The 25,860-nt window shown below is 40.3% G+C and overlaps 1 protein-coding gene across 2 annotated transcripts in view; it reads left to right on the forward strand.

Annotated features, from left to right (window-relative positions):
- Positions 1-4,959: 4,959 nt before the first annotated feature.
- The window catches only part of phf24 (PHD finger protein 24), a 32,607-nt gene continuing 11,706 nt past the window's right edge, over positions 4,960-25,860 (forward strand). The window contains exons 1-4 of one of the 2 annotated variants that reach the window (XM_038734674.1): positions 4,960-5,642; positions 15,261-15,688; positions 18,586-18,771; positions 25,734-25,812. In XM_038734674.1, the coding sequence (XP_038590602.1) occupies positions 15,263-15,688; positions 18,586-18,771; positions 25,734-25,812 (691 nt within the window). In that variant the 5' untranslated portion in view covers positions 4,960-5,642; positions 15,261-15,262. The remainder of the gene's footprint in view (positions 5,643-15,260; positions 15,689-18,585; positions 18,772-25,733; positions 25,813-25,860) is intronic. The other variant, XM_038734675.1, reaches the window with a different exon arrangement.

A 25,860-nucleotide genomic window follows, 5' to 3' on the forward strand; every position in this document is an offset into this window, starting at 1 on the left:
TAGGATGAGGATTAAAAGCCTCTTTTGGCAAATGTTACAATTTCTGAGGTCACATGTTTGGCAAGGATTGCACGGGTGTAAACTTTACCAAGTCAAAACTAAGAGCAGGACAGGACCGCTACCATTAGCTTATTTTCTGTTGCCCTTCTAAACTGCCCTTCTAAACAGTAAGGAAGTAGTGGATGTGCTAGTGAACAGTTTCTTTTACATAACCAGTAACCCCATACAATGTTAGATAATGAAATGCTCTTGGGCCCAGGAATTAACACAGGGTTACTTTGTAGTAACTTAATGCTAGTGATCTACTTATGCTAATAGTTACAGCTCACGTCAGATAGACACCACGTTTAATCCATTCCTTTAGCGTTTGGGTTTCTGTTTTTTGACACCCTCTTTCAACACTTTGTAATTTGCAAGACTAATAAAACACTTGATGAAAACGATCTGTGGATATTAATGCGAACACATGCAATGGTTGGACGTGATCAATGCATGCTCCTGTGTTTTTATTCATTAAGTGAACAATCATTTGAACAATGATTCAGAATCACGTGAAAAAAGATTGAAGTGCTTGCCTTGTTTATTCTCTTTAAGTGTCCAACCAAAAGGAATAAAATGGTGTTTGTCCCTTCAGTGTTCAATAACATATTCAGCCTCTTTCATGTGAACGCACATGGTCCAAGAGGAGGTGTGAGCACTGAGCAACACATTATGTAGAAAATCTTGTTCTGGTACAATCACAAGAGCATAGGGTCAGGGACAGGTGTAAAGACTATTGCAGCTTCCTGAATGCAGCAAGACACCGGTAATGCTGTGAAGAAATACAAACACGGAGAGTATACATGCTCTTTGTACATAGTAGTAATTCATGAATAAATAACGAGAAAACAGAATGAAACAGCATTTCAGCAGTGTTTGGAATGAAACTTGAGAATAGTGCATACAAATCTATAGGATGAGATCTTGTGCATACAGAAAGAAACCTGAGAATAGTGAATGAAACATGACCTACGCTGAATGATAAATTAATGATTATAAAGCTGGGGGAAAAAAAGTGCATCTTGACTTGGCAGTTATGCTTAAAATATATTATAAGTATTATACTCTTTTGAGACTTTCCAGGACCATCACCTGTTTTAAATGTCTTAATATATATATATTAATTAAGATTTTACTAATTTTATCCCATAAAATGATTTAATCCGAAATAAGCCAAAATTGGAGCACAGCGCAGCTCTGTCCTGGCGGACGTGTTACCTCCTCATCTTCCTTTTGTAACAGTACTTAGGATTTTATGTGAATTAGTAAATCCTGTGCAATCATTGATACCACTCTCATATTTGTAAATATGAAGTTACAGCGAATAGGTGGTTAGCTTAACTTAGCACAAAGAACGGAAGCTGTCCAAAGGTAACAAATCCACCTAGAAGCACCTCTAAGGCTTACTAATCATTAACCTTAAAGGGACCATGTGTAGTTTACAGTGGCCTATTCACAGTTTTCAGTCACGTGACATGCGCGGTGACCTGGAGGGCAAAACAACAGACCAAGATAGCGGCTCACACCGAACTAACTCGTAGAGACGCCGCAAAAGCCATTAAATTTTATTTTAATCACCTGTAAATTCAAGAAAAAGATAGATATAGCCGTATTTCTGCCATTAACAACTGCCTGGTCCCTGCAAGCGCTCGACTGTGGTAACGTGTACATTTACCTTGCAGGGAATCCCTAACCTAATACAGCTCAGACTTGTCTCCTCGTCAATTAGTGCATCCAAAAGCACAACAACCATGCAGCATTTTGGCAACGCAAAAGTAACAAACTCAAAGTAACAGTGTATCATTTGCTTCCTGGTTGGCAGGCAGCGGAAAATAATTATTAATATATTATTAATAATTTACTCCAAACTTAACTTGTACTTGTACTTGTACTTGCGAAGATGTGTAGATATTGTCCAGCGTGCTATTTATAGACAGTCCCATGATATCACATTGCTTGAATTGACCAATCAGGTGCCATCCGGTCTACTGTTCTCATTCAGGACAGTCCTTCAGGGCTGAAAAGGCAGTGATTGCAGAGATCCAAAATCCAACTCAAATCCATGGGAATGCTATTACTGAAAGTACGCAGTTGGACTGTGAATGGACTGTTAACAGTGACTGACTGCTCCACTGAGACAAATACTACTATTCTGAAAGAGAAACTGTGGCCATATTCACTTTCCCAGCTTTAAAATACGTTCCAAGCCTGGCTTTGCCTCTGCCACTTGTCTTCATTTAGCCCATTTCTGTAAAAAAAAAATGTTTTAATCATGAGCTTATTTGCCCTTTTCTCTCCTCTTAAAGACTCATTTACCCTCAAAGTGCGAGATGTTTTTAACTTTAATACTGCAGACAAAAACAGATAAAGATACGGCATGAAACATTCAGATCGTCAGAAAATGTAAAAAGAGTTTCACTGAAATATTTCATTTATAATATTTCAATGTTTTTTTTAATGTCACTCTCATCGAATAAGAAGTCTGTAGCAGTCTAAAAAAATCTAGCCAACATAGGAAACAAATACATATTTACATACATATATAAATATGCTATTTTTGTTGTAAAGCCATGCTTTAGGTGACTGCGGGCGGAAAAGTGTCACAGGCAGGTAGGTGAGGGGTCAGGTTTCTCCTACCAAAGCTGGCCATTTCTTCCTCTTCCCTCCTGCTGAGAAAAGAGGCCAAGCACCTCAAAACCAATGGGTCAGTGTGCACTTAATGTCTTCATTAATAATGCATGGCTTTCCATTTTAACCAGCAGGCTATGGAAAAACACAGTGGGACACTGGGTACATAAGGTTGTTCATACATCAACCATGTATGTCCTCCTGTGGACAGGCACTGGAGAGCCTGCCTTTCAGACTGCTGCAATCATACTGACTCAGCTTTTACCTTTGTGAACTGTCACACTACATATACATATATTTTATCAATGCTTGGATTTTTATAGCTTATGGGCATGTAGCAACACATTTATGTTGTAATGGGCTGTATGTATGGATGTCCTGTGGGAATGATTGTATTAAAAAATGCTGACATACAGATAGATGTTAGGTTTTACCTTTCTCCTTGTAGAGGATTATTTATTATTTTTGCACGAACATGTTAATATATGTATATCAGTTTCATGTGTGACTGATTCTGGAAGGAACCTCACATGTTATTTAGCGTACCAAGCAGAGGTTATTATATTATATTTTCCCCACTCATTCATTCTGCTAAAACTGAGATATATCTGTATCAAAGCTATTCTGTTGGTTTTCTGTTAATGAAAGAAAAAAACATTTCTATTTTCTTTGTTGGACCAAAAAACACTATTTTGGGCAAAATTAACCCCTCCCTGTATGTCAATAGAACTGACATAAAATATCATTTGGGTGTGAAATTCACTTGCATTTTTTTAATTACATAATAGGAGGATAATATTCAATATATTGGATATTTCCTGGAGCTTAAGGAGAACAACACAAGTAGTTATCAAAACTCATATATGGCAAAGTTTGAAATCATCTTTTATAAGATTCCCTCACCTCAGCATCATTGCAGTACATTTAATCTGTCTTGTGCTGATGCAGCTCTACATGCATATAATGTGCACGTCACATACACTCACCGGCCACTTTATTAGGTACACCTGTTCGATTGCTTGTCAAGATGCAAGCATTTAGGCAACCTGGGCCCCGATTCAGAAAGTGGGATTAGTGAAAATTCTGAGTATGTTAAGCCTGAGATGAGAGAAACTCTTCTCCGTTTCACAGAGCGAGATCAGATGATCCCTAGATCAGTAACTGTGGCCCAGCCGTCTCCCGTGCTGCTGATTACCCTGCCAATCGTATCCAGGTAGATAAATAAATCAGTCTTTGTGTTTCTGTGGTTTGTCACGATGTGCTGACTACAAAGGTCAAGTTGTTATTTTTGCGGTGAAAAAAGTCCATATTTTCTAGGTTAAGGTACTGTGACGGCCCACTCTGCTGGGTTCATACTGCTATTCATATGCTTTCTGTCTCCAGGGCTGCAGACCTGATTGGCAGGGTAATCAGCAGCATGGGACACACCTGGGCCCGGTGTGCCCCATGCATATCAGCCAGAGCGGCAGTCAGTCTTGTTTGGATCTCCTCATCTCAAGGCTTGATATGTTGTGTTTGGTTTCTTGTCTTTGTTTTTACAGCACAAAATCCATGCAGCACATGTTCACCCATCCACTCCCTGCACCATTGATTTTTCTTATTTTTCTTATCAATAAGTCAATTTGTTATTTAGTTTACCCATGTGTCTCCCGTTTTTGTTACAGTCTAAGAGCTGGGCTGTGACAGTACATACACATGTTCACTACTGTAAAATAGTATATTTATATAAAAGTATAAAAGTTGAGGTTTAGGCCTTTTTAATAATAAAAATCAAAAAGTCAACTACAGCCCATCTCTAATGTGATTGTAACGTTCCAGTACAGTCCTTCTCTTTAGCGCCCCCAGTGGACATTTGTTTTTTAAAACTGTGGCAAAATGTACCTGAGGTTACGTTTGTGGCGCTGCAAAAACTACCTACCTGAGAATTGTTGGTGACCATGTCCATCCCTTTATGACCACAATGTACCATCTTCTGATGGCTACTTCCAGCATGATACTGAACCATGTAACTAATCTCAAATCATCTCAAACTGGTTTCTTGAAAACGACAGTGCTGTACTCCAATGGCCTCCACAGTCGCCAGATCTCAATCCAACAGAGCACCTTTGGGATGTGGTGGAACGGGAGATGCGCATCATGGATGTGCAGCCGACAAATCTGCAGCAACTGTGTGATGCTGTCATGTCAATATGGACCAAAGTCTCTGAGGAATGTTTCCAACACCTTGTTGAAAGTATGCTATGCCACAAAGAATTAAGACAGTTCTGAAGGAAAAAGGGGGTCCACCTCGTTAGCCTACTAGTAAGGTGTACCTAACAAAGTGGCCAGTGAGTGTAAATTCTGACTTGCTTCCCTTGCTGTAAACCCCCCCGTTCGTGTGAAATAATTGGCTGCTGTGGAAGCATCTTTCCCAACGTCATTATTTTGGGAACTGCAGGGTGCTGGTGGTCCCGGCCAATCAAGACACTCCGGGTTCAATGATCGTGACAAACTCACGGGACTCTCGGGAGGGGGGGGGAGTGGAGCTGCCAATACGACGGTTACATCCGTGATTTAGCCTATAACTTCAGCGGCCGTCTGCGAGCCTGCATGCGCCAAGGTCTCCTCCTGCCTCAGCTGCCAGCAAGCTGCGTGCCTCCTCAGATGCTGAGGGAGTAGCTCAGGAAGGAGGGCTGGGGGGAGGAGATACAAAAAAAAAAAAAAAAAAAAAAAAAAAAAAAGGAAAACGATTTCAGCACCGGAGCTGTCCGCGGCACTTGGAGAAGTCTCTATTCCTGCCAAGGGTGAAGCTGCTTCCGACTGTAAATTTTCTCCGTGGGACTGTGAGGGGAAGGAATAAATAAACCGCCGTGCCATTCATCTGGACTGGCAGGTTAAAGGCGCACATACTTCATTCGAGCAAAGTCTTGCCATGCTGGACGGCCGGGCGTGAGACTGAAAGGATAAAGTCAGAACACCAGCCTTTACTCTTTAAGGTGAGTCCACATACAGCCTTCTTAGCTTACCGCCCTTCAAAATGTTATATAACAAAGTAAAAACCGATGGGCTATATTCATTTTTTTTTTTTGTTCATGTTGCAAACACGGGATGTGATGGGACTCCTGTAGGTGGATTTGCTGGGAAGCCTCATTACAGATTCTTGCATGGGAAGCCTATTTAGGTCAGCATCCACATGGGTGTGGATAGCAGCGGTTGTTATCAAGCTACAGGAGTTCACATTGGTATTCCCGGTTGCTTTGGCTGCTTTTGTGTCCCCTTCTTTTCCTAACTGTGGGAAAAATCAACAGAAACTGGAATGAAAAGACAAGAAGTTCTCAGACTCTTGGTGTGTGTAGGTCATTGGGAGGATAACTGTTAAAGACCTAGCTACTGCCTTTTTCTCTGACCGTATAAAATAAGTTGTATTATTGAGATATTCTGCAACTAATGGCATGTCTGGATAATTTCTCTCTGCAGCAGACATACTGGTTTGCTCCAGCTGCTCTGTCCACTTTTCTCAACACTGTCCCACAGGAGAGTGCTGCTGTACATTAAGCCCTCCATCAGTCTTTGTTTACAACCCCATGGTTTTTATCTTGTAGTCCATATGAGCCCACAAACAAGCCAGTGGTGGGCTTAATCTTTGAGTGAGTCCTGTTCCTCAGTCTGTGACAGATCCCTGCAGCCTGAGATGCTTCACTGCCGCCTGCTCTGTGGTTATTGTCACACTCTCTCAGAGCGTTTGGCTGGCACAGGCTCTCTGCCTGGCAGCGTCTGAATGCCAACGTGATGTCTCCAGTCTAACGATGCATTGAGATTTAAATTCCTCCTCCATACAGGCACTTTTTCCTTTTGGTCGGTTCACAAGCTGAATTTCAAACCCCCACATGCATTTGCTGAACCTCAAGCAAATGATGCTGTTTTGTGGAGAATGTTGTTGTGCTCCAGTACAAGTGCAGGGATGGGAGAAGAGGCAATGAAATGCCAGAGGGAGAGTTGCTGCTTTATGCACGTAGCAGTATGTTTCTTCTGCATCAGTGCAGACCAGGGGACAGCAAGAGAACCATACTTAAGCCCTTGCATTTGATTTATTTGGCTGTGTGTGTGTGTGTCCAAATGCACGTATGTCTGCATGTTTTAAATGACTGTTAATGATTCCACTCACTCGCTATTACAGGGATCTGGGTGAACTCGTTAGTGTAATTAGTTCCAGGTCTTTGCCTCCCTGGTCTGTGGGTGAGATCTTTAGCTAAAGGGGGATTCATTCCCATGAAAAGGCATGCTTTGTGGTGCTTCCATTCAAAAAATCCCCCCACCCCACCCCCATCTGAAACGAGGAATGAAAGGGAGGGCTGGTTGGGATTCTAATCAGCGCACAACAGTGATATCCAACAGCTTTGGGAAGGGACTCGTACAGTACACACAACATGCGAGTAAAGCCAGATACAGATTAGCTTCCTTGTCATACTATTCTAAAATGTATGAGAAAAATAACAGTGTGTCGGACAAATGTGGTCTTTTTATGACCTGTTGTCTAGTAGGGTAAAAAAAAAAACCCTGAAAACTGCAGATTACGCATTAAAAGACTGTTTTGTTAATCATGTAAACCCATCCAACCACAACTCAAGGAAGAAGAAAACTATTTCAGCTACTTGTGAAGAATTGGACACATTTCATTCTTGAAGACCATGAAAATACAACCCGAGAAGGACAAAACACTCCTTGGTTGAAGTGCTAGCAACATAAACAACAAATTTTCCAAGATCCACTGATGTAATTGTTGTGCTGATAGGGATTATTGAAAATAATACTCTGGAAAAAAGCAATCTTTTCACTTTTTGTCTTTGTTCTTGTTAGGCTTTTTTTGTCACATAAAAGAAGAAAACATCAATTGCCAGTGGATTATGTGTTTTTTCAATCAATTTAAGTTTTCTCTGGAGAACATTTTTCATTTGCAAAGTTCATCTTTAAAGGTGAAGTTATTTTAAGTGCATTTTTGAAGGTGCCAGTCTGTCACGTTATCACAGTGACCTGGTGCAACATCTCAAAGCAATATCCTCTCAGGTCTTCTCAGTGGCACCTGGCCGGCTAAGTGTACCTACAGTATAATGACAACAGACCTGGTTATATAAACATTTCTAACTGAAAGAATAATACATTTCGGCTTAAGAATTGACATGATTGAGTGTTGACATTGATATTTTTCTTTGCAGCCTATTTTTTCGGTAGACTGATAAATGGCTGTTATATGAGCTCCTGTAGATCTCAATAACACCCCCATGGGGACACTTGGGCAGCAGAGGACTGAATACTAATATAGACCTTAAGGTGTCCCCATTGGCCTTTAATGTACTGCTGCTTACAGGAGAAAATGGATCCAATTCCAACTAAAGATTAATTTCCTGTTTAAGCACAATATACTCAGCTCTTGTCATCAGTCAATGTGACAAAAATAGATCCACCAACATGATTTGTTCTCGTCTGTCTAGGATGCATAACACTCAAAAAATGACTTCAGCTGGATTCAAGAATTACATAAACACAGTGATGATGGAATGCCAGTCCAGTGGGCTGGATGCCATTGTTGTTGGTAACTGATATAGTAGAAGTGTGCTTTGTCCTCCATGGTCTGGTAGTGTTTAATGAACGAGTGAAGTGAAGACAGACTAAAAGACTACTCACTCAGAGGAGCAGAAAAAATCACATGGATTGGAGGACCACTTTGTTGCCACCACCCTCAAAAATGATCAATATTTGATTAAACCAAGATGCTTTCATGAGCCTCATCGTCTGAGAGCTCGTCACACTCAATTGCTGACATGAATAAAGAGCCTCAATGCGTATTGAATTTTTTGACTCAAAAAAGTCAAGACACAAAAAAGTATATAAAATGTCAGAGAAAATAGGTAAACAAAATGAAGGATTCACTTCTCTGTTTACTCATCCAAAAACTGGTGTTTTCTCTTTGGAATATATATGAATACAGGAAAATCCTAGATGTTGTCGCATAACACAAGACATAAAAATGAGTGAATTGCTGTTACACTATACCTTATCGAGAGAATTTGGTCGCAGAGCAGCTTGACAGAATAACATTTTCTCAGCCATATATGTCAGGTTCTGCCCCAAGGAGTGGCCCTGTTTTCCTTTCCTTGGTCCAGATCTTTTTTTATCCAGGGGCATTTAAATCATTCAGAGGGGTCCGGGAAGGAGAGCAGAGCAGCAGAGGCAGCTGCTCCTGCAGGAGTCTAGTGAACGTCAAGCCTGAGGGAGTTTCATCCCATCCTCCTCAGCTTGTATTGCCCTCAATGTAATATGAAAGGTGAATTTGAGTGACTGCTGAGGCTTAGTGGGATCACTTTTTTAAATACATTTAGCACTTGAAGGAAAATTTTTATCACAACACATGTCTCATTTTTGAAGTTTTGGCCATTCTGAAAGGTATGATAACACTGTGCTCACCAAAGTAATTGCTGATATCTGGGAATGTGGCAAAATCACTATAACGAAGCGTGATGGAGCAGGAAACAAGAGCAGTCAGATGATGAAACCGGTTGTAAAGAAGCAGGTAGTTCAGCTGCATTATCTAAACAACTTTATTTAGAGCTAAAACCATTCCTGGGAGAACACAAAATATCTGTAATATCCCCTTATTTCACATGAAATCTGTGCATCAGTAATTACTTAAATTACTCATTACTGTGGTTACTCAACCCAGCTCTGTCAAAGATGTCTCAGCTCCAAATCCTTTACACCCACACATCACATATTCTGGATTTTACACATTAGAAAAAACAAAACAAGCTAGCTACAGTTTTAGAGTATACTACTATGAACAACTAGCTTGACATTAGCCCCAAAGTTAGTCCTCACAGTGACCGAACACAACCAGATGATTAATGTGATTCCTGAAGGTTTACCAGTGGTCAACATGAGCAAGCTAGCTAAGAACCAATAACATATAGAGCATAACTACTTTGAACTCAGTGGGAGATTAGCGCCCTTCCCACTTTTCCAGTCCTTACACCAAGCTAACATAGTTATCCAAGGAAGATTAAAATCAAGGGCAATTGGACTTGGTTGAACATACGCAAAGATCATTTCGTCCCTCATTCAAGAGACTTGTGAACTATGACCTGGATGACTGAGAACCGTCACAGACATCTAATGTAGGATATGTAGCCTAACAGACTAGTCTTTTAACTCACTATAAACCAAACTGATCTCAACCAGACCCATAAAACAGCGCTGGTAAAACAGTATACAAGCAGAGCCCCAAATTATCGAAAATAACAGAGCATTACTGGGATTACTCACTATAATGTATTTACTAAATCAAATCATAATCCCTTACACTACACTACTCATCACTGAAACATTACTGTACTGTACCGTATCACTAAATATGGCGATTCTGCCCCTCTGTAAATTGTGATGGATGTTTGCAACGGACAGTTTGGATAATAATGTTACAGTTTGCCTTGATTGTGTCTTCCCTAATAACTTTGGCTAACATGGGGATGCGTTTTAAACCTGTATTATTCTCTGCTCTGGTTTCTTGTCCCTGAGGCATATTTTTAGCATTGTCAGATTTCAGCAATTAACTTGGTGAGTACGATGTTATCATTATAGATCGGGATAATGGCCCAAACTACAAAAATAAGATTCAGGTTGGAATAAACAGTTTGATGGATATATCTCTCTTCTTCAAAGAGTATTTAGTAGTCTTTGCTGTAGACACTCACTAGAATGCTGTCATGGATGGAAAACAAATACATCACCTATCTCTCATGTGAGCATGAAGTGCACGCAGGCGTTGAGCTGCACAAGTGTTGCTGTCAGTCAGACAGGAAAAGGGTTGAGCAGTCTGACAGGCTCGCGGTCAAAAGCTTTAAGATCTCAGACTTGTGAGGCAACCAAGTGGCAGGTTACTCAGCGCTATCTAATAAACCAAGGTATCAAAGCCAGGCACTGACCCATTTGTGTCAGAATCAACTTGTGCACAGAGAAAGAAAAAAAACACACAAGGCCCTTATTTAAAATTCATAAGTTAACCTGAAAATGACAAGGTCGTCTGTGCACTTGCAAATGTTGAGAGGTACATGCTTTTTTAGCATCCTGTCTTCATCTTCCCTCTGGCATTATAGACTATCCATTTAAATACATGAGTAAATTTCCATTTAAATCTATTTTTAAGAAATCAGTTGCGGCATAGTACTTATTAATAATGCAGGGAAAATAGGCTAGGAAAATAGTGATAAAATAGATTTTAACCTGAGTTATGAGTGCTTGACTTTCAAAGGATAATGAAGTTATATTTGTGCTATTTACTTCTGGCATTGATTTGAAAGAGTGTCCTTGGGGCTTGTAATAGCACTTAGTTTATTGTTATTGTGTCTTATTTTCTCCCTACTGTTTATGAAGCCTATTCACTTTGCTGGCCATTAAAGAACAATTTGTTTATTGTTGATGATCTCATTTGAAATGGCACGGTCCATTATCTGCACTGCACAGTATTCGAGGATCCAGCTGTGGTGGCATCATTTAACCAATATATCAACCACATCGTTGTTTTAAGAATTGTCTTCAAGCATGCAAAAGCTTTCAAACTTTCCTCAGGTTTATGTAAAAGAGGCGGCGCTTTACAAGCTGGTCCTCGCAGGCATCTCTGGCATCTAAAGACTGTCACTGTCCTGTCTAATGTCTGTGCCAGCGCTGCTCTGAGCTGGAATGAGAAGGTCACTTCAGCGGATAATTAAGTCCCTACAATAATCACTGTGCCATCCTGTTTTGTGATCACCATGCACATTGCCTGTATTTACAGTGCATGTATGAGCTACTTAGGAGCTTCTGTAAGAGCTTTTTAAAATATTCATGTGGTTTATACAAGGTTCAAGCTAGTGCTATCTTGACTTTTTAACCATGCTAGCTGCATGACCCTAGGAAGGTCAATCTGATGGTCGTCCTCACTTTGGTCCAGACAGGTGAAGTACTCAATGGCGTGCCATATAATGCTATGCAGACATTCATGGTTCTTAGAGGATGAATCCTAATGACTTTGCTGATACTCTGACTTTTCCTCTAGCACCACTGAGGTAGACATTTGTGGTGCATTTGGCAGATTATTGTTTAATCAGTGTGTTTGGAGATAGATACTTTCCAGAAAGAGATACTCCCTGAGATATGTACATTTGATTTCCGTTATTGTAAATTCTTCCTTTATTGTACATGGACATTATGATGAAACTCATTTTCATTTCCTCCTTTCCAATCGACCACTGCATTACAATAAAGGAACAGAACCTTTCAGGCTGAGCTCATCTCTGCTAAAGACAACCTACTGAGCTGACCGTCATTCCTGCAGTTATGAGAACAGTCTAGCAAGTATTCCAATAATTTCACAGACCTGCATGTGTATTTTAATCATTGTAGATTCTCATCATGCTGCTATGATTTCTTAGACTGCAGGAGGGCGTTGTTACTAGGAAGACTGACCTTTTTAAATGAAGTGGTTGTACTTGAGGAAGACAATCAGTGTCTCCCAATTTTTCCACAGAGCAAAGCTTAGCAGTTAGTATTAATGAATCTTGTTTTTTCAGTGTGGAATTACAACCTACCCAAAACATTAATCTGAGAGATGCCAGCCAAAATAGATATTCAGTGCAGTAGGGTTAGGGTTATAAATAAATATCACTTTGACTCTGTTTTGTCTGCATGAAAGGAAACCAAAATAGAACAAAGAAATCAAGGAGCTTTTAATTTAGATTTTCAGCTGTGATGTCATTTCATTGCTTGTATCTCTTCGTGTCTTTCTTTATTTTTTGGATTGGTTAAACATATGAAACCAGAGACAGTGCAGCATGTGTTGAAAGTCTGTGCAATACAAATGAGTGTTGTATCTTCTACAGTCTATGAAGTCCACCAGCAGCCATATAAAGCCTGGCAGGTTATTAGAGTCTTACCCTGGGAAGAAGAGAGAGTGAATGACTCCCATTTCACTTCAGATAAATGCGATTGAATTTCACACAAGCACTTATGTGGAGCATGGATGGATGGGATTGCATTTGAGAGCAAAAACACATGTCCCATAAGTACCATGTAATCAACTTGAACCCACGACAGGCGCCGTTGTTCAATAATGGAATTCACAGTTGTCTCGCTTAAGTGGAAACAAAAACTAAGTCAGTTTCAGAGTATTTTTTTCCTTTCTAACTTTGCTGCACAAAATCAAATTGTCTTGCTTTTTGTAGACAAATGCTCAGCAGTCTAAAGGTGTTTGTTTTAATAAGCAAAAACTCATTGAAAACCTGCAGGGAGTGAAGTAAATTTTGTCCTCCGAGATCAATAATCTTACCTACCCCGAGTCAATTTCATTTGTTGAACAGTTGGAGTTGAAGAGAAGTAATGTCAAATATCTAGCTCAGCAGGTTGGGGTGATTGATGAATATTCTACTGTGGGACCATTAAGAAGAAGCATACATATCACATGCACACACACACCGAACGTGAAATCTCTTGCAATTCTCTGAACTCCGAGCAAAATCTGGCCTCCTGACATAATTATGGATATCAATTTACTAGTCACCAAACAGGTGATGTTTCTTGTTGGCCCACAGGTTTGAAATAGGTGACTTTAGGGACCTCTGACCGTTGGAAATTGAGGGTTGAGGAAACACCTTACGCATTGATCAGAGTGAAACCTATGTAGAATAAAAAACATGGGCTTAAAGAAATGTTTCACACTTTCAATCTTAGTTTGATGTAAAGGGTTGATTCTCTTGCCACAACACAATGGAGGTGAATGGAATCTCATCTTTGCTGCTCAAAGAACTGACAATTTTATCTACAGTATTCATAGGGAGTATTTCTTCAGTGGAACGTAGCTCCAATGAAAACTCTTCCCTAGGTCTTGGGGCATTGTTACTGGAAAGACACACTGTTGGCCTTTCAAAAAAAATTCCATTCACCTATATTGTATTAGGATGAAGGCAGAAATCTCAGAGACAGATATCTCAAAACCTTTATCCCTTTATCCATAGGTCAAGATGATGGGGGATACATGACCTTTCAAAACCTTACAAATCTTAATGACTTCTGTTCGGCAGTCTTATACTGTTAAGCGTTGGATGTCTCTGAAATTTGACAATCAGTAATTTAGTGGCATCCGGAGGCATGGCATCCTTCCTATGATGAGTTGTGGAGAGCCATGGACACATTAGAGCAAAACAGATTTCTGCATCATTATGTACAATATCCCTTGAGCCCTGTTCACACTACACGAATTTTAGCCCGATTTGCCGCACGGTCAGCTCGGTGACCGTCAGACTGTGATCGGGAGTAAATCAGTGGTCGATCGGCAGTCGGCAGTCGTTATGTGTGAACTACACAATGACACATCAAAACGGCTCCCCGACACATTTCTGACACATCGCCAACGTCTGCCAGATATCTAGCATGCCAAATATCTGGAAGAGTCGGCTGACTCGACATCCACATCCAGCCAATGAGAGCAGGCAGCTGGCAGAGCAGGCAGCTACTTTTCACCGCAAAACACTTTTTACTGACCTCCAGCTCTCTCTGTAGCTCAGACAATCCCTGCTACCTGCGTGTGCTAATCCATTATTTCACCCAGATTCTTTGGCCTTATAATTGCTATCTTTATAATAACAACAGCTGTTTCGCATGTAGGTTCGCGTCATTTCCCATTTAACATTTCACGTGTGTTTTCTTGACAAAACATGGTTTGGAGACCAGCGTTGGGTGACAGAGTCTTTGTCAGCTCGTGTATTGTGACCCCCTGTCACCGATCAGACACGTAGTGTGAACACCACAACACCTTCAAGACTCCCGTCACAAGACCGCAAGTTGTGTAGTCTGCACGAGACTTTAATCACAATGATATGAAGATGAATAATTGTGTTTGAAGGAGAACCAGAAAATCCTATTCAGGTTGTCTCAGATGTCCTGCCACCAATGCAGAGGCCCTCAGGTCTTATTTTGTATATGAAATCTCATACCTGCCGTTTCAAAATATGCAATGTAGTTTTTTTCTGTGTGCTGTGAGTTGTGGGACCATACTTTCTTAGTTTGACCCTTTTATATTTGCCTTTTGAATGATGCAAACAACAGCTCAGTCTCAGTCAATATCCACATCTTGTGGAATACTAGCAGTGAGCCTACAGAAAACTTGGGAAAGGGAGCAGATGGGCAGGGTTTATTAGGAGAGGAGTTCTGGGACGTTATTGCTGATCAACAGAGATTTGGGATGTTTGAAAGGGGCCAAGCGGTTCAGTGAGTAAAAAAGGAGGAAGACACTCAGTAACAGTAAGATCTGATGTGCAAAGAGAGGGCAGATAAATATTTTCAAAGATTGATGATCTTATATCTATGTTTGACTGAAGCCGGACCTTACTATATTCATCCATCTTTTACAAGAAAAACATTTTAACACCACAGAGCCCTTCGGTTAGTTTAGTCAGTGCCAAAATTTGAAACAAAGATTTCAGGGGCTTTAATCTTAAATAATAACAGTGCAGGGTTGTAAGTCAGGGTTATGATATTTTGTAAATGCAGCATACTTGTGTAACTGTAACCATGTTTTTTTCTGTCTGCAGCCATGGGAGTGCTCATGTCAAAGAAGCAGCAGGTGGAGAAGGTGCAGAAATGCAATGCTGTCGTCTCTGCCTTCCAGGCGGGCATCAAGGACCGTCCTGCCCCAGCCAAACAGGCAGAAGAAGAAGTGGAGGAAGGTGAAGGCCCTGGCAAACCTTCAGCCAATTCTGACGAGAAGAAAACAGAGGAGGCAGCGCAAGAGGAAACGGAAAATTGTGCAGGCCCATCAACCTCCCAGCAGGCCTCAGCAACAGCCAGGGAAGACAATAAGATCAACCAGGAGGCTTGGTCCAGGTTACGGGACGGGAAAGGAGTGGAGCCTGAAGACCTTGACAAGAGCCATCAGCTCACGCCGCCAGCGTTTGTGCGGCCCAAAAGGGAAGCCAATGATGACCAGCCTTTAGAGGTGGAGCTGGACAAGAAAGAGCAGGTATAAAAAAATTATAGAGCTGTGACTAGTGATTTGAGTATGTATCATTGAGACCAGGGTTTTATTTGAATCAAGAATACATATAAAAATACTCTACATATAAAATACTCTATAAATCCCCAAGTCCTGGGATTAAAGCGATGTCTGAGAGATGTCAAACAATCTCCATGGCAACAGCAGCGTATTAACACATTTCCTCCCTCAAGTTAGGCATTATGATGAAGCAGTTCAGCCAGGCTGTAAAGGGACTCTTGAGCTTTATCTAAACACCCTTGTTGAAGGTGAGAAAGTACAAGTTCAAAGTAGTTTTCTGCAAGGCTTTTTACTTCCACACTAGCTGTGAGTTGCGTTGTTGTGCGCGAGGGCTCTTCACAGCGTGTACAGCTTGTGGGTGGGCTGCTTTGGCTGGCTCAGAGAGGCGACCATATCCAGGGCGACGCTGACTAACAGGGGATGGAGTTCACAGGAGCACTGACACCATCAGGTTTTTCTATTTTGCAAAGAGTAAACATTGCCTGGCAACTTGCTGTACCGCCGATGCTGCACTTCATCAAGAGGTACAGAAATAAAAGCATCTACTTTGCAATAATAACTGATATGTACTTGGGAATTTTGAAAGGGTGAAACTGAACACAAATGGACATAAAAGAAATGATATAGAATGGTTCTGCCACACAAATGCTTCTAATGGGTGGGTTTGTTTGGTATGGCAGTAAGTGTTTGTCCTTCTGTCACATGCAAAGTTCTGTTTCTCCATTAGAAACAATGTCTTTATTTTCTTATGCCAAGTATGTCAAGGGTCAATTTTGGGACAGATTTTTCTCCTCATACGTACTTCTCGACAACGCCCATAGACATGGTGTTAATTTTTTGTGTTATGCTGATGACACTCAGTTGTATGTCAATGTGTTGATGTTGGATGTCAAAAGAAAAATTCCACACCTCAACATTAAACTAAACAAACGGATATCTGAAATCCTTACATTATGCTGCATTGAGTTGAGTTGTATTTTATTGTAGTTGTTTTTAACAATTCTTATTTTGCCTTATTACCAGTGGATCCATTGCTCTCTCTTTTGTTGTTTGGTTTATAATACATTGTTCCTTGAACTTGAAACAATTTTCCCAACTGTATGCAAAGAAATATCAAATCTTAAGATATTTCTTAAACATTTCTGAGCGCATTTTCCCACTTTTGACAAGCAATAAGCTTTACCCTAACAGTACCCTCCGGCCAAAATATCAACCGTGCACACACTTCACAGGCAGACTGCAAGGAAAGTTGCTGAGCACAATCAACAACCATCTGGATTTTATTGACCCCGTGGCCTTTCATTTCATACAATTGTTATTATGACAAGTGCTCATTCTCTGTATGATTTAAGCACGGCTTTTGTCAGAATACTGCCAACACACAATTAGTACTGTGTGACATACTGAAAATTGAAGCCTGTGGGGCCACTTTAATTGTTAGTCTTGCTTTTTAGATACATTGCTGTGTCGTAGAAGCTGATGCTCTCCACCAGTTATAGTTATATATATATAATAAGCTGTGACTGAGGAAATTTGACAAGGTCTCATCTGTTATGTGTCTACAGCCCTGAAGCCGGTGTGTGGCACTGAAATAGAGATTTAAAAAAACCAGGAACTGACAATGTTTGTGTGGTTCATCTATTTAAGACCATGAACACAAACTACTACTACATGACACAATACCCATGCCACCATGAAACCACAATCCTGCTACTGATGGACTGATGCTGTCAGGGTGCGTGGTTGGGTGAGCAGGTTAGAGGACCCAAATGCAGGACACAAGGTTGACAGGTTCAGTTCAAAGGTTTAATTAAACAAAAGGGGAGCACACTTACTGGCAGAGTGGCTGAGACTAATCCAAAAATGAACATAGAAAACCAACAGAAAATCCAGAACGAATGTAATCCAAAATACCAGGAACTAACAGGGAACAGGCAGGTAACAGGACAAGACAGCACAAACTGCAACCATGACGAGGGACAGAGCATATACACGCGACAATAACCGAACAAAAACTGAAGAGAAACACCAAACATATATACACCAGGGACTAACGAGCAGGGCGGGAGCAACACAGGTGACAGCCATGAGACTAACGTGACACAGGCAGGCAGGGAGAGAGCAGGGGAAAACAGAGAGACAGCCAGGCAGAGGAATACTGGAGGAACAATCAGAACACAGGTTACAGATCAGAGGAATATAAATAACAAATGAATACAGACAGATAACCAAAGAACTACAACCAACAATGAAGGGGGTTAACAGAAACACAAGACCAGGAACCGAACCTCAAAACAGGAAACATGACAACTGACTAACAGAATGGAGTAGGGAACAGAGACGGAACCGACTGGGAAAAGGACAACAATAAACATGGAACAGAACAGCAAATAAGGGGAATACCCAAACACAACAGACTATATAGCAGATACTGGACAAAGGACAACAGATAGAACCGAACCAAAAACTCAACTCTAAGACAGATACTGAACAGATCAAAATAACAAACACTGAAGTACACGGACCAGGAGTAAATACTAAGACATTAACACCGGACTGGGAACTAAGACATGGAACCAAAACACAGACTAAATAACAGATACCAAACTGATAAATGAATAAACTCAGAACTAAACGGAACATGCAGATACAAAACCAACCCCAGAATCAAAAACCCAAAAACACAGCACTCAGGACAGGATTGTGACAGATGCCTAATGTTTCTTCCTGTTATTAAGAGCTTTAATGGACACAGGAGATAAAGCAGTGATTGTTTGCGTGTGTTTGTAATCCTCAAGTTGGCCCTACTAAGATGACCAAGTTTGCAACGCCAATCTGACTGACGCGCTCTGTTTTTGCCTCAGCCACCCAGTGATGAGATGTGTGACGTGTGTGAGGTATGGACAGCCGACGACCTATACCCCTGCAGGATCTGCACCCGGGTGTTCCACGATGGCTGCGTAAGGGAGCTGGGCTACCTGCGCGCCGAGGCCCTGCAGGAGATGAGAGATACAGCCCACACTGTTACTGGCTGGAGCTGCTACTATTGTGTAAGTCTGCACTGCCATCATCATTGCCACCAAACATGCAGTTTAAATAAATGCAAATGGACCAACATATACCACAAACTACATTATATAGGTTCCAGCGTTAACATTAGTTCCACTGGCCAGTGGGTTATCAAAGAATTATTATTTCAGCAAACCTCAGCCAGCGTCTTTCTTTGTTTTCTTGATTTGACTGCTGTTTGTTACCATTTCATCCTGTTTTATCACTCAAGACAATGAGACAACTACCTTGCCGGGAGCATTTGTGGCCACATCTATACATGTAAAAAGAGGATTGAGGGATTCCACGAAAACAATTAGCATCGTGAAGTGGATAAAGGCGATTCGGGACATCCTAAGGCTACAGGAAATGAGGTTTATTGTGTCAATTCACTTTGAGCATGCTGAGATGGGCAAGTATGAAAAAAATGATAAAGCTGTACCAAGCCTAATCAAAAGCTTATCTTGTTTCTACATGAAAAGAATGGGATGAATTCAAATACAGTCCTCCCAGGATTCTTATTTAAACCAGTCAATTAGAGGAAAGTTAACTTCAAGATATTTGTCATATGATCATGACATTCAAAAGTGCCACAATATTTATCGATGGTTAGCTAGTTAGCTAGTTATGGTAATAATGACATGCTGCTGACCGACGACACCTTATGTTGACAGGTCAATACTGTAACGGCTTGGATTAACCTTAGCTTCACAGAGTGGCTGTGCTGAGTCACAGCCCGCAACCCCCTGAAGTCCAAGTTCAGAACTTTAAGGGCATTAAGCATTAAAACCATGATATGATGTGTGTAATAGTTTCACTGGGAGATTCTGACAATGTGTGGACATATGTCAATCATTTACTATACACTACTGCTGAGCTATACCTGCTAGCTACCTGTCAGACAGAGCTCATCCATTTTTAAACATCAAAAATGATCCTGCCAGGTGGTTCTTCTTCAACAAAACCATCAGATATGGACACACAGAGAGCATATTAACCAGACATTTAGCTGACGTTTTAGCCAAAGCAACTTAGAATTGCTACACATGTCAGAGGTCACACACCTCTGGAGCAACTAGGAGTAAAGTGTCTTGCTCAGAGACACAATGGGGAATTGAACCCAGGTCTCTCACACCAAAGGCATGTGTCTTAGCCATTGCGCCATCACCACCCCGCCAATAGCCTTTTTTCATTGCAAAATTTTTGACATGCAGGAAAAGCACAGGTGGAACTAATATCATGGCTACTGGCTCTGTTTTCTTTAAGTGTCAGTCACAGTGAGTTAGCCGCACGAATTAACCACAGCTGAATACATTTGCCAACGACAATTGACATAGTAGAAAGCAAAATCAACTGTTGCTGCATGTGCATGTTCCAAAAGTTGTGGAAAGTCATCATAGGCTGAATGCATCAATTCTATATATAGCCCATTATGTAGGCTAACTACAGTAGGCTGTATGTTTTTCAGCACAGGGGAAATGAGGGCAGTGAGCTCTTTGCTTTCTATCAGGCAATTGTAACTGTTGAATTGCAGCACATGTTTTATGTATAACAGCATTGAACTGTAACGCTGATAAACTACTTCAACTAGAGTTTTCAGCTTTTTATAATATAATAAAACAAACGCCCAACTTCTCATCAGGAATAGAAGGCCAATACCAAATCTGATCTCTCTCTCTCTCTAGTGATCAGCCCTGTTAGAGGCATAATGCAATCTATTTTAATTCAAACAAACAGCTGAAGAGTGCTTTTTTCATGGAGAACCCTTCAGAGTAGGGGCTTTGCTGTCTTTCGCCAGCCCTGAGAACCGAAATCACCTGCCAATGTTGCGCTTAGAGGGGAATGTTTTCACACAGTGTGAGAGAGGACACTGAAAGGTCCTCTTTCTTTGGCTGGCTCCTTCTGTGTTTTGGGAATGGGTGGGGAAGAAGACAATTCAGTGAGGGAGAGAGAGTGAAAGAGAAATGTTTTATTTAAATTGTGAATTCCATTCCTCATAGCTAAAGAAAGCAGCTTATTTGTTAGCGCATCAATCAGCTGTTAAAAATCTTCACATCTGTCGCCTTCAAAACAGGCTGCTGCATGTGTGGCTCAATGGCAGCCAATCCCAGACACAGGAAGGGTTCATGAACACGAGTGACCCTTCTTTATAGCACTTTTTATACTTGCTGCTAGCTCGTTTGGGTCCGAAGGGATAAGATCCTGGGGTCATGCTTCAGTCAAAGTTGAGGAATTCCCTGTTGTGCGTTTATGGGTGCATTTATATAGCAGATATGTGGGATGTGTGAATGACATAGAAGAAGATAAGCATACATTTTTGGGTCCTTTTTGTATGATGAATGTACGTCCAATATTCTCTTGTGGCTCTGGTTCGCCTCCACCAACTCCTGAGAAAAATCTGTCACTCTTTAGCTGCATGGTTTCTGGGAAGCTAGTGTGCAGGTTTTATCAGAGCTTTTTCACTGAAAACATCTGCTTCTGCTGCAGCTGGAAATGAGATTAATGAGAGCAGAGTTTGTAAAACTCCACATACATAAGTAGAACAGCAAGGTTTGGTGCTAATTATCTTATTGTATGACATAATCTAGAAGTTGTCAAGATGTCACCTTTCACATATACAGTCATCTGAATTTTGTTCACATAGAAACAACAGCTTTGAAATCAATAAGAAGATTTTTTTTAAACTTCCTGCTCTGGTACTGAGTCTAACTTTGGGTTATTTAAAGCTGTTTGAACACACAATCAGTGCTGTCATTTTCCTGGACAGCACAGTCTCAAATTTATGCAACCTGACAAAATAAGATTAGAACGAATTGTTATTATTATACTTTCTTCCCCAGGGGCCTTTTGTGTCTTTGAGAAACTATTTTCCAAATGCTGTCATTAGGTGTTGCATAAACCCTTAAATCACTTTTAAGGTTGCTCATTTTTGACATACCAATATAAGTATAGCATCCACAGCAGATGGCCAATTTCATTGTTTTGCAGACAGTTGGTAGTACTTATTGTTATTGGGTAACGCTTGAAGAACATAATAACACTGCAGATTAGAGATACACAGAAAGGATGTCATAGATCAAACAAAGGAAGCAGTTTCCTGGTGATAGCATGATCCTTTTTTTTGTTCTTCATTGATTCTCATTTCAATTTATGAATTCCTGTGGGAATTTTAGATCAATCAGGGAATTAATAGGATGCAGCGCACACACACATGATAATTAAAAAAAATAATAATTTAAATTAAAAATAGAACAAAGGTAGGTTGGATAACACAGATGCATAATTTTGACTTTTTTCCACATGGCTTAGGAAAATCTGATTTATATTTTTGGAGGTGGAATATATACAATAATATACTCAAGTTATCCACTTGAAGATAAAAGGCAGAGATAGCTGGACTGGAACAGAAGGCATTGGAATCAACCGGTTGCTGAAAGTGATCTGCTGCATTTTGAGCTTGATATCTGACTGTGCATGAGAGATGAGAAACATAGCTGTTTCATTAAAGAGGTGGTATTATGCTTTTTGGCTTTTCCCCTCTCCTTTATTGAATTATATATCTTTTTTGTGCATACACCAGGTTTGCAAAGTGAAAAAGCCCAAAGTCCAGCCCAAAGGGAGTTCCCATCTCCCACAGAAAGCTCTGCTCTGAACCGCTTGAAAACAGCTCGTTTGTAGTCCAGCCCTTCACTTCCTTTACTTGTGACGTCACAATGAAAACGCGTCATAAAGCTTGCCAAGCGGCTAGCGGGGTCAGGCACAACGTCAAACCAAGCTAGTCTGAGCGGAGGCCCTTTGGCTCGACTCGCCTTTGTTTGGGTTTCCATTGTAGAAATTTTGCATCTGTACCTGCTTCCAGGTACTTTTTTTAGTTTCACCTCCATCAAGGTTCCAAGCGAGCTGAGGGATACTAAAATGTAACATGAAAACACGACAGACTGCACTATTCACTGCATCATCATTGCATGTGCCAGACAGAGGCCAGCAACAGAAAGTTTTATATTTTACATTTTCGTATGGAATTTCATCACTAAATCCACTTCTGAGAAGTTTTGAGGTGAGAAATCAGCTGTGTAGATACGTACTATCTCTGGGTGCTATCTGCAATGGAAAACGGAGCAGGGACGAGTAGAGTCCAGTCTATCGATTTGCGCTATGGTAGCATTTTTTGGCAAGGCAGCATAGATCATCAGAACCTAAAAGACGATGCAACTCTGACTCTGTTTGGGCCTGGAAATTCACAATCACAACCTGAAAGTATGCTTTATTGGTTGTGAATTATATTTAAAATAAACACGGCAATGTAACTTCACAGACTGTTCAAGTGCGGAGTTGTTGTAAACGTTGGCTAACACAGCTAAAGTTATAGCTATAAAGCTAATGTTACACCCGATGTGAAAGCTACTGAGCAAACGTTCAAATTGTTTGGCCAATTTTTATGTAAAATTGAGTTGAAATATGGTGACTTTTGTAGTGGTTTAAGATAAGATGTGGAACAATGATGCTGTGTGGTTGTGGACTTGTGAGTAACTTATACCATCTGTTACGGTCGCAGTCTGAAGCAGCTTTGATTTGGATCACACTACCTTGTTTCTTACGACCCGCCCTTCTCTGCTTCTGATTGGCTAGTAGTCCTTATCTGGGAACTGCGCATGTGCAACTTCCAACAAAGATTTTATACAAGTAAGATGCATCACTCTGTAGCTCAAGAGCGGAGCGTACAACACATAGGGTGAAAAGTTGAGCTGCAGCAATGTGCAGTATGAGAAAAATATGGTGATTTTTGAAAATGAAACCATGTAAACCTGTTCTGGTACAACCCCTAATTAAGATTTTGAACCTGAAAATGAGCATAATACCTCTTTAATATTATTATTAACATACATTGCCCACAATAATGACATTCAAATATATATAGCTCAGCAATACACTATAGATTTGAAGACATTGTCCCTAATGGCGCTACAGCTCTGTTTCACATACTACTGTTTATTCTGAACTGGCTTTGCTTTCTTGAAATGTATCTACATGTTGGGCTTTTAAATGGCCTTTGTAATTGTACAAAAACTGCAGAGAGCAGCCACTAGAGAGTAAGTACAAAGCAATGTGGAAGAAAGCATGTAAGGTTTTGACACCAGCAGCCCTGTGTGGCCATAGCTCTCACTCTGCTTAGGCACTTTATACTAATAGGTCCACTTTGTTAAAATGATATATATCAGAATTTTAACAAGGACACAGTGTCCCAGACTGCATCCCTACACTTTTTCAGAGTGTTGCAGACAGGACGTGAGTCTATTATCCTGGTTCAGTGTTTCATTCATTATCTTGACCTTGGAATGGCCACTAGAGGGAAATATGACGTAGGTTTAGCACAACAGCTCACTTGCACCACCCAGATATTAGTAGGAAGAACGGTAGTATTCAAGGCAGTGCAAATAAATAAATGAATAATTAGCTACACATACAGTACGCACTCTTGATCTGTAAATGCTGCAGACAGTTGGGTAGCAAAGTGTTGGCAGTTACTGTGATCTTGATGACAGGTTGAAGAAATGCAGAACATCAGACAGCTTGTTGGCGCACATGTTCAGCTTCCAGTGGCTGATATAATGAGGCCATGTGGCCTTCCCTCTCATTCTTACTTAATTCTTCAAATCTCGTTTGTTTGTGGGTGAATCAAACGTTAGAAAGGGATCTTATTTATTTCATACTTAAATATAAATTCCAGTTGTCATAGTGTCATGGTTTTGTTCATTATTACCACGTGTCATGATTGCATTGTACTCACATCTTCTGTTGTAGATATTTAGGGGAATCTTTTAAAAATTACATTTAAAAGAAATCATCTCCAACTCCAACCAACTGCTGCCTTGACTTTTCTTTTAGAGTCTAACTGGAAATAAACAAAAGAAACATCTTCATAGTGCTATAATTCTTGGTTGACACTGACATATCTGCTTATTATCCATTTCTCTATTTCATATTACATATCCCTTTCTGATTTTGCTGGGCATGAGGGTGTTTTTTTCATTTAATTTCATAATGTTATAAAGCCCTGACAGATTGCATTAGTGATTAAGAACTATGTAAACAAACTGGAATTGATTTACCTCAATAATCCCGAAGGGACCATTAAAGTTTCATCATGCCACTTATCTGATAAATAATGTACAAATAATATACAAATATAAATGTTCAAATCAGTGTCTCCTGTGATTTTCCTTGCCTGTGGATTTGCTGATGTCAACACCAGGCCGGGAAGAAATGTATATATTACACACATCTTCACATCAGACATGACTTTCATTTTCCATAACTTTAATCAAATGCCCAATATATTTTTTATCCACATTACCTTTTGATATACTTACTTTTATAATTGAAATCTGCGCTTTGTGTATTTTAACCAATCAGATGCTCACACTTAATTAAACTTTGCAGTTTGCTATGAATATAGGATTAGTGCATTATTTCTAGACATCTGGACTGAATTGTAAAAAATTGTGAATTGCGTGAAAAAACATGGTACTACGTACTAGCATGTACTGGCACAGCACATGACATATTTTTGGAAATTACAAGTTGTTTGTTGTTAAATGAAAATTTGTGAAATGTCAAGCCTCTCTGCACTCAAATGTCATACCTGACATTAACTGGAAACATACCCTCTTCCTGGGTTTCTTTTACTAACGACACAATTATGAAGAGAGTGTGAGATAAAACAGCACATCATGTGGATCACTTGAGAAACAGAATAGTTGCTGAAATTGACTCAATAATCCAGTACTTTATATGCTTGTCGCTAATTGCAGGAGACCCATCTGGGACCAACTCCATATAATTAGTGCACTCTCACTCACTTATTAAACATTAAGTAACGTACCACTTTGCTATAAAAGAAATGGGTAAGCATCACTTTTTTATTAAGTGTAATCCTCTGCCCTCATCTTGCCCTTTTCTGCAGGATAATCTGAATCTACTCCTAACGGAGGAAGAGATGTACAGCCTTATGGAGACATTCAAGCAGTGCAAGATCATCCCAGGTGAGTCACTGAATAAAGGTTAGGAAATGCAAAGTTTGGCATAAGGTG

This window comes from Micropterus salmoides, unplaced genomic scaffold, assembly GCF_014851395.1.
Source record: "Micropterus salmoides isolate LMB-PRFRI ecotype aquatic unplaced genomic scaffold, ASM1485139v1 Ms_hic_scaffold_20, whole genome shotgun sequence".
Taxonomy (NCBI): domain Eukaryota; kingdom Metazoa; phylum Chordata; class Actinopteri; order Centrarchiformes; family Centrarchidae; genus Micropterus; species Micropterus salmoides.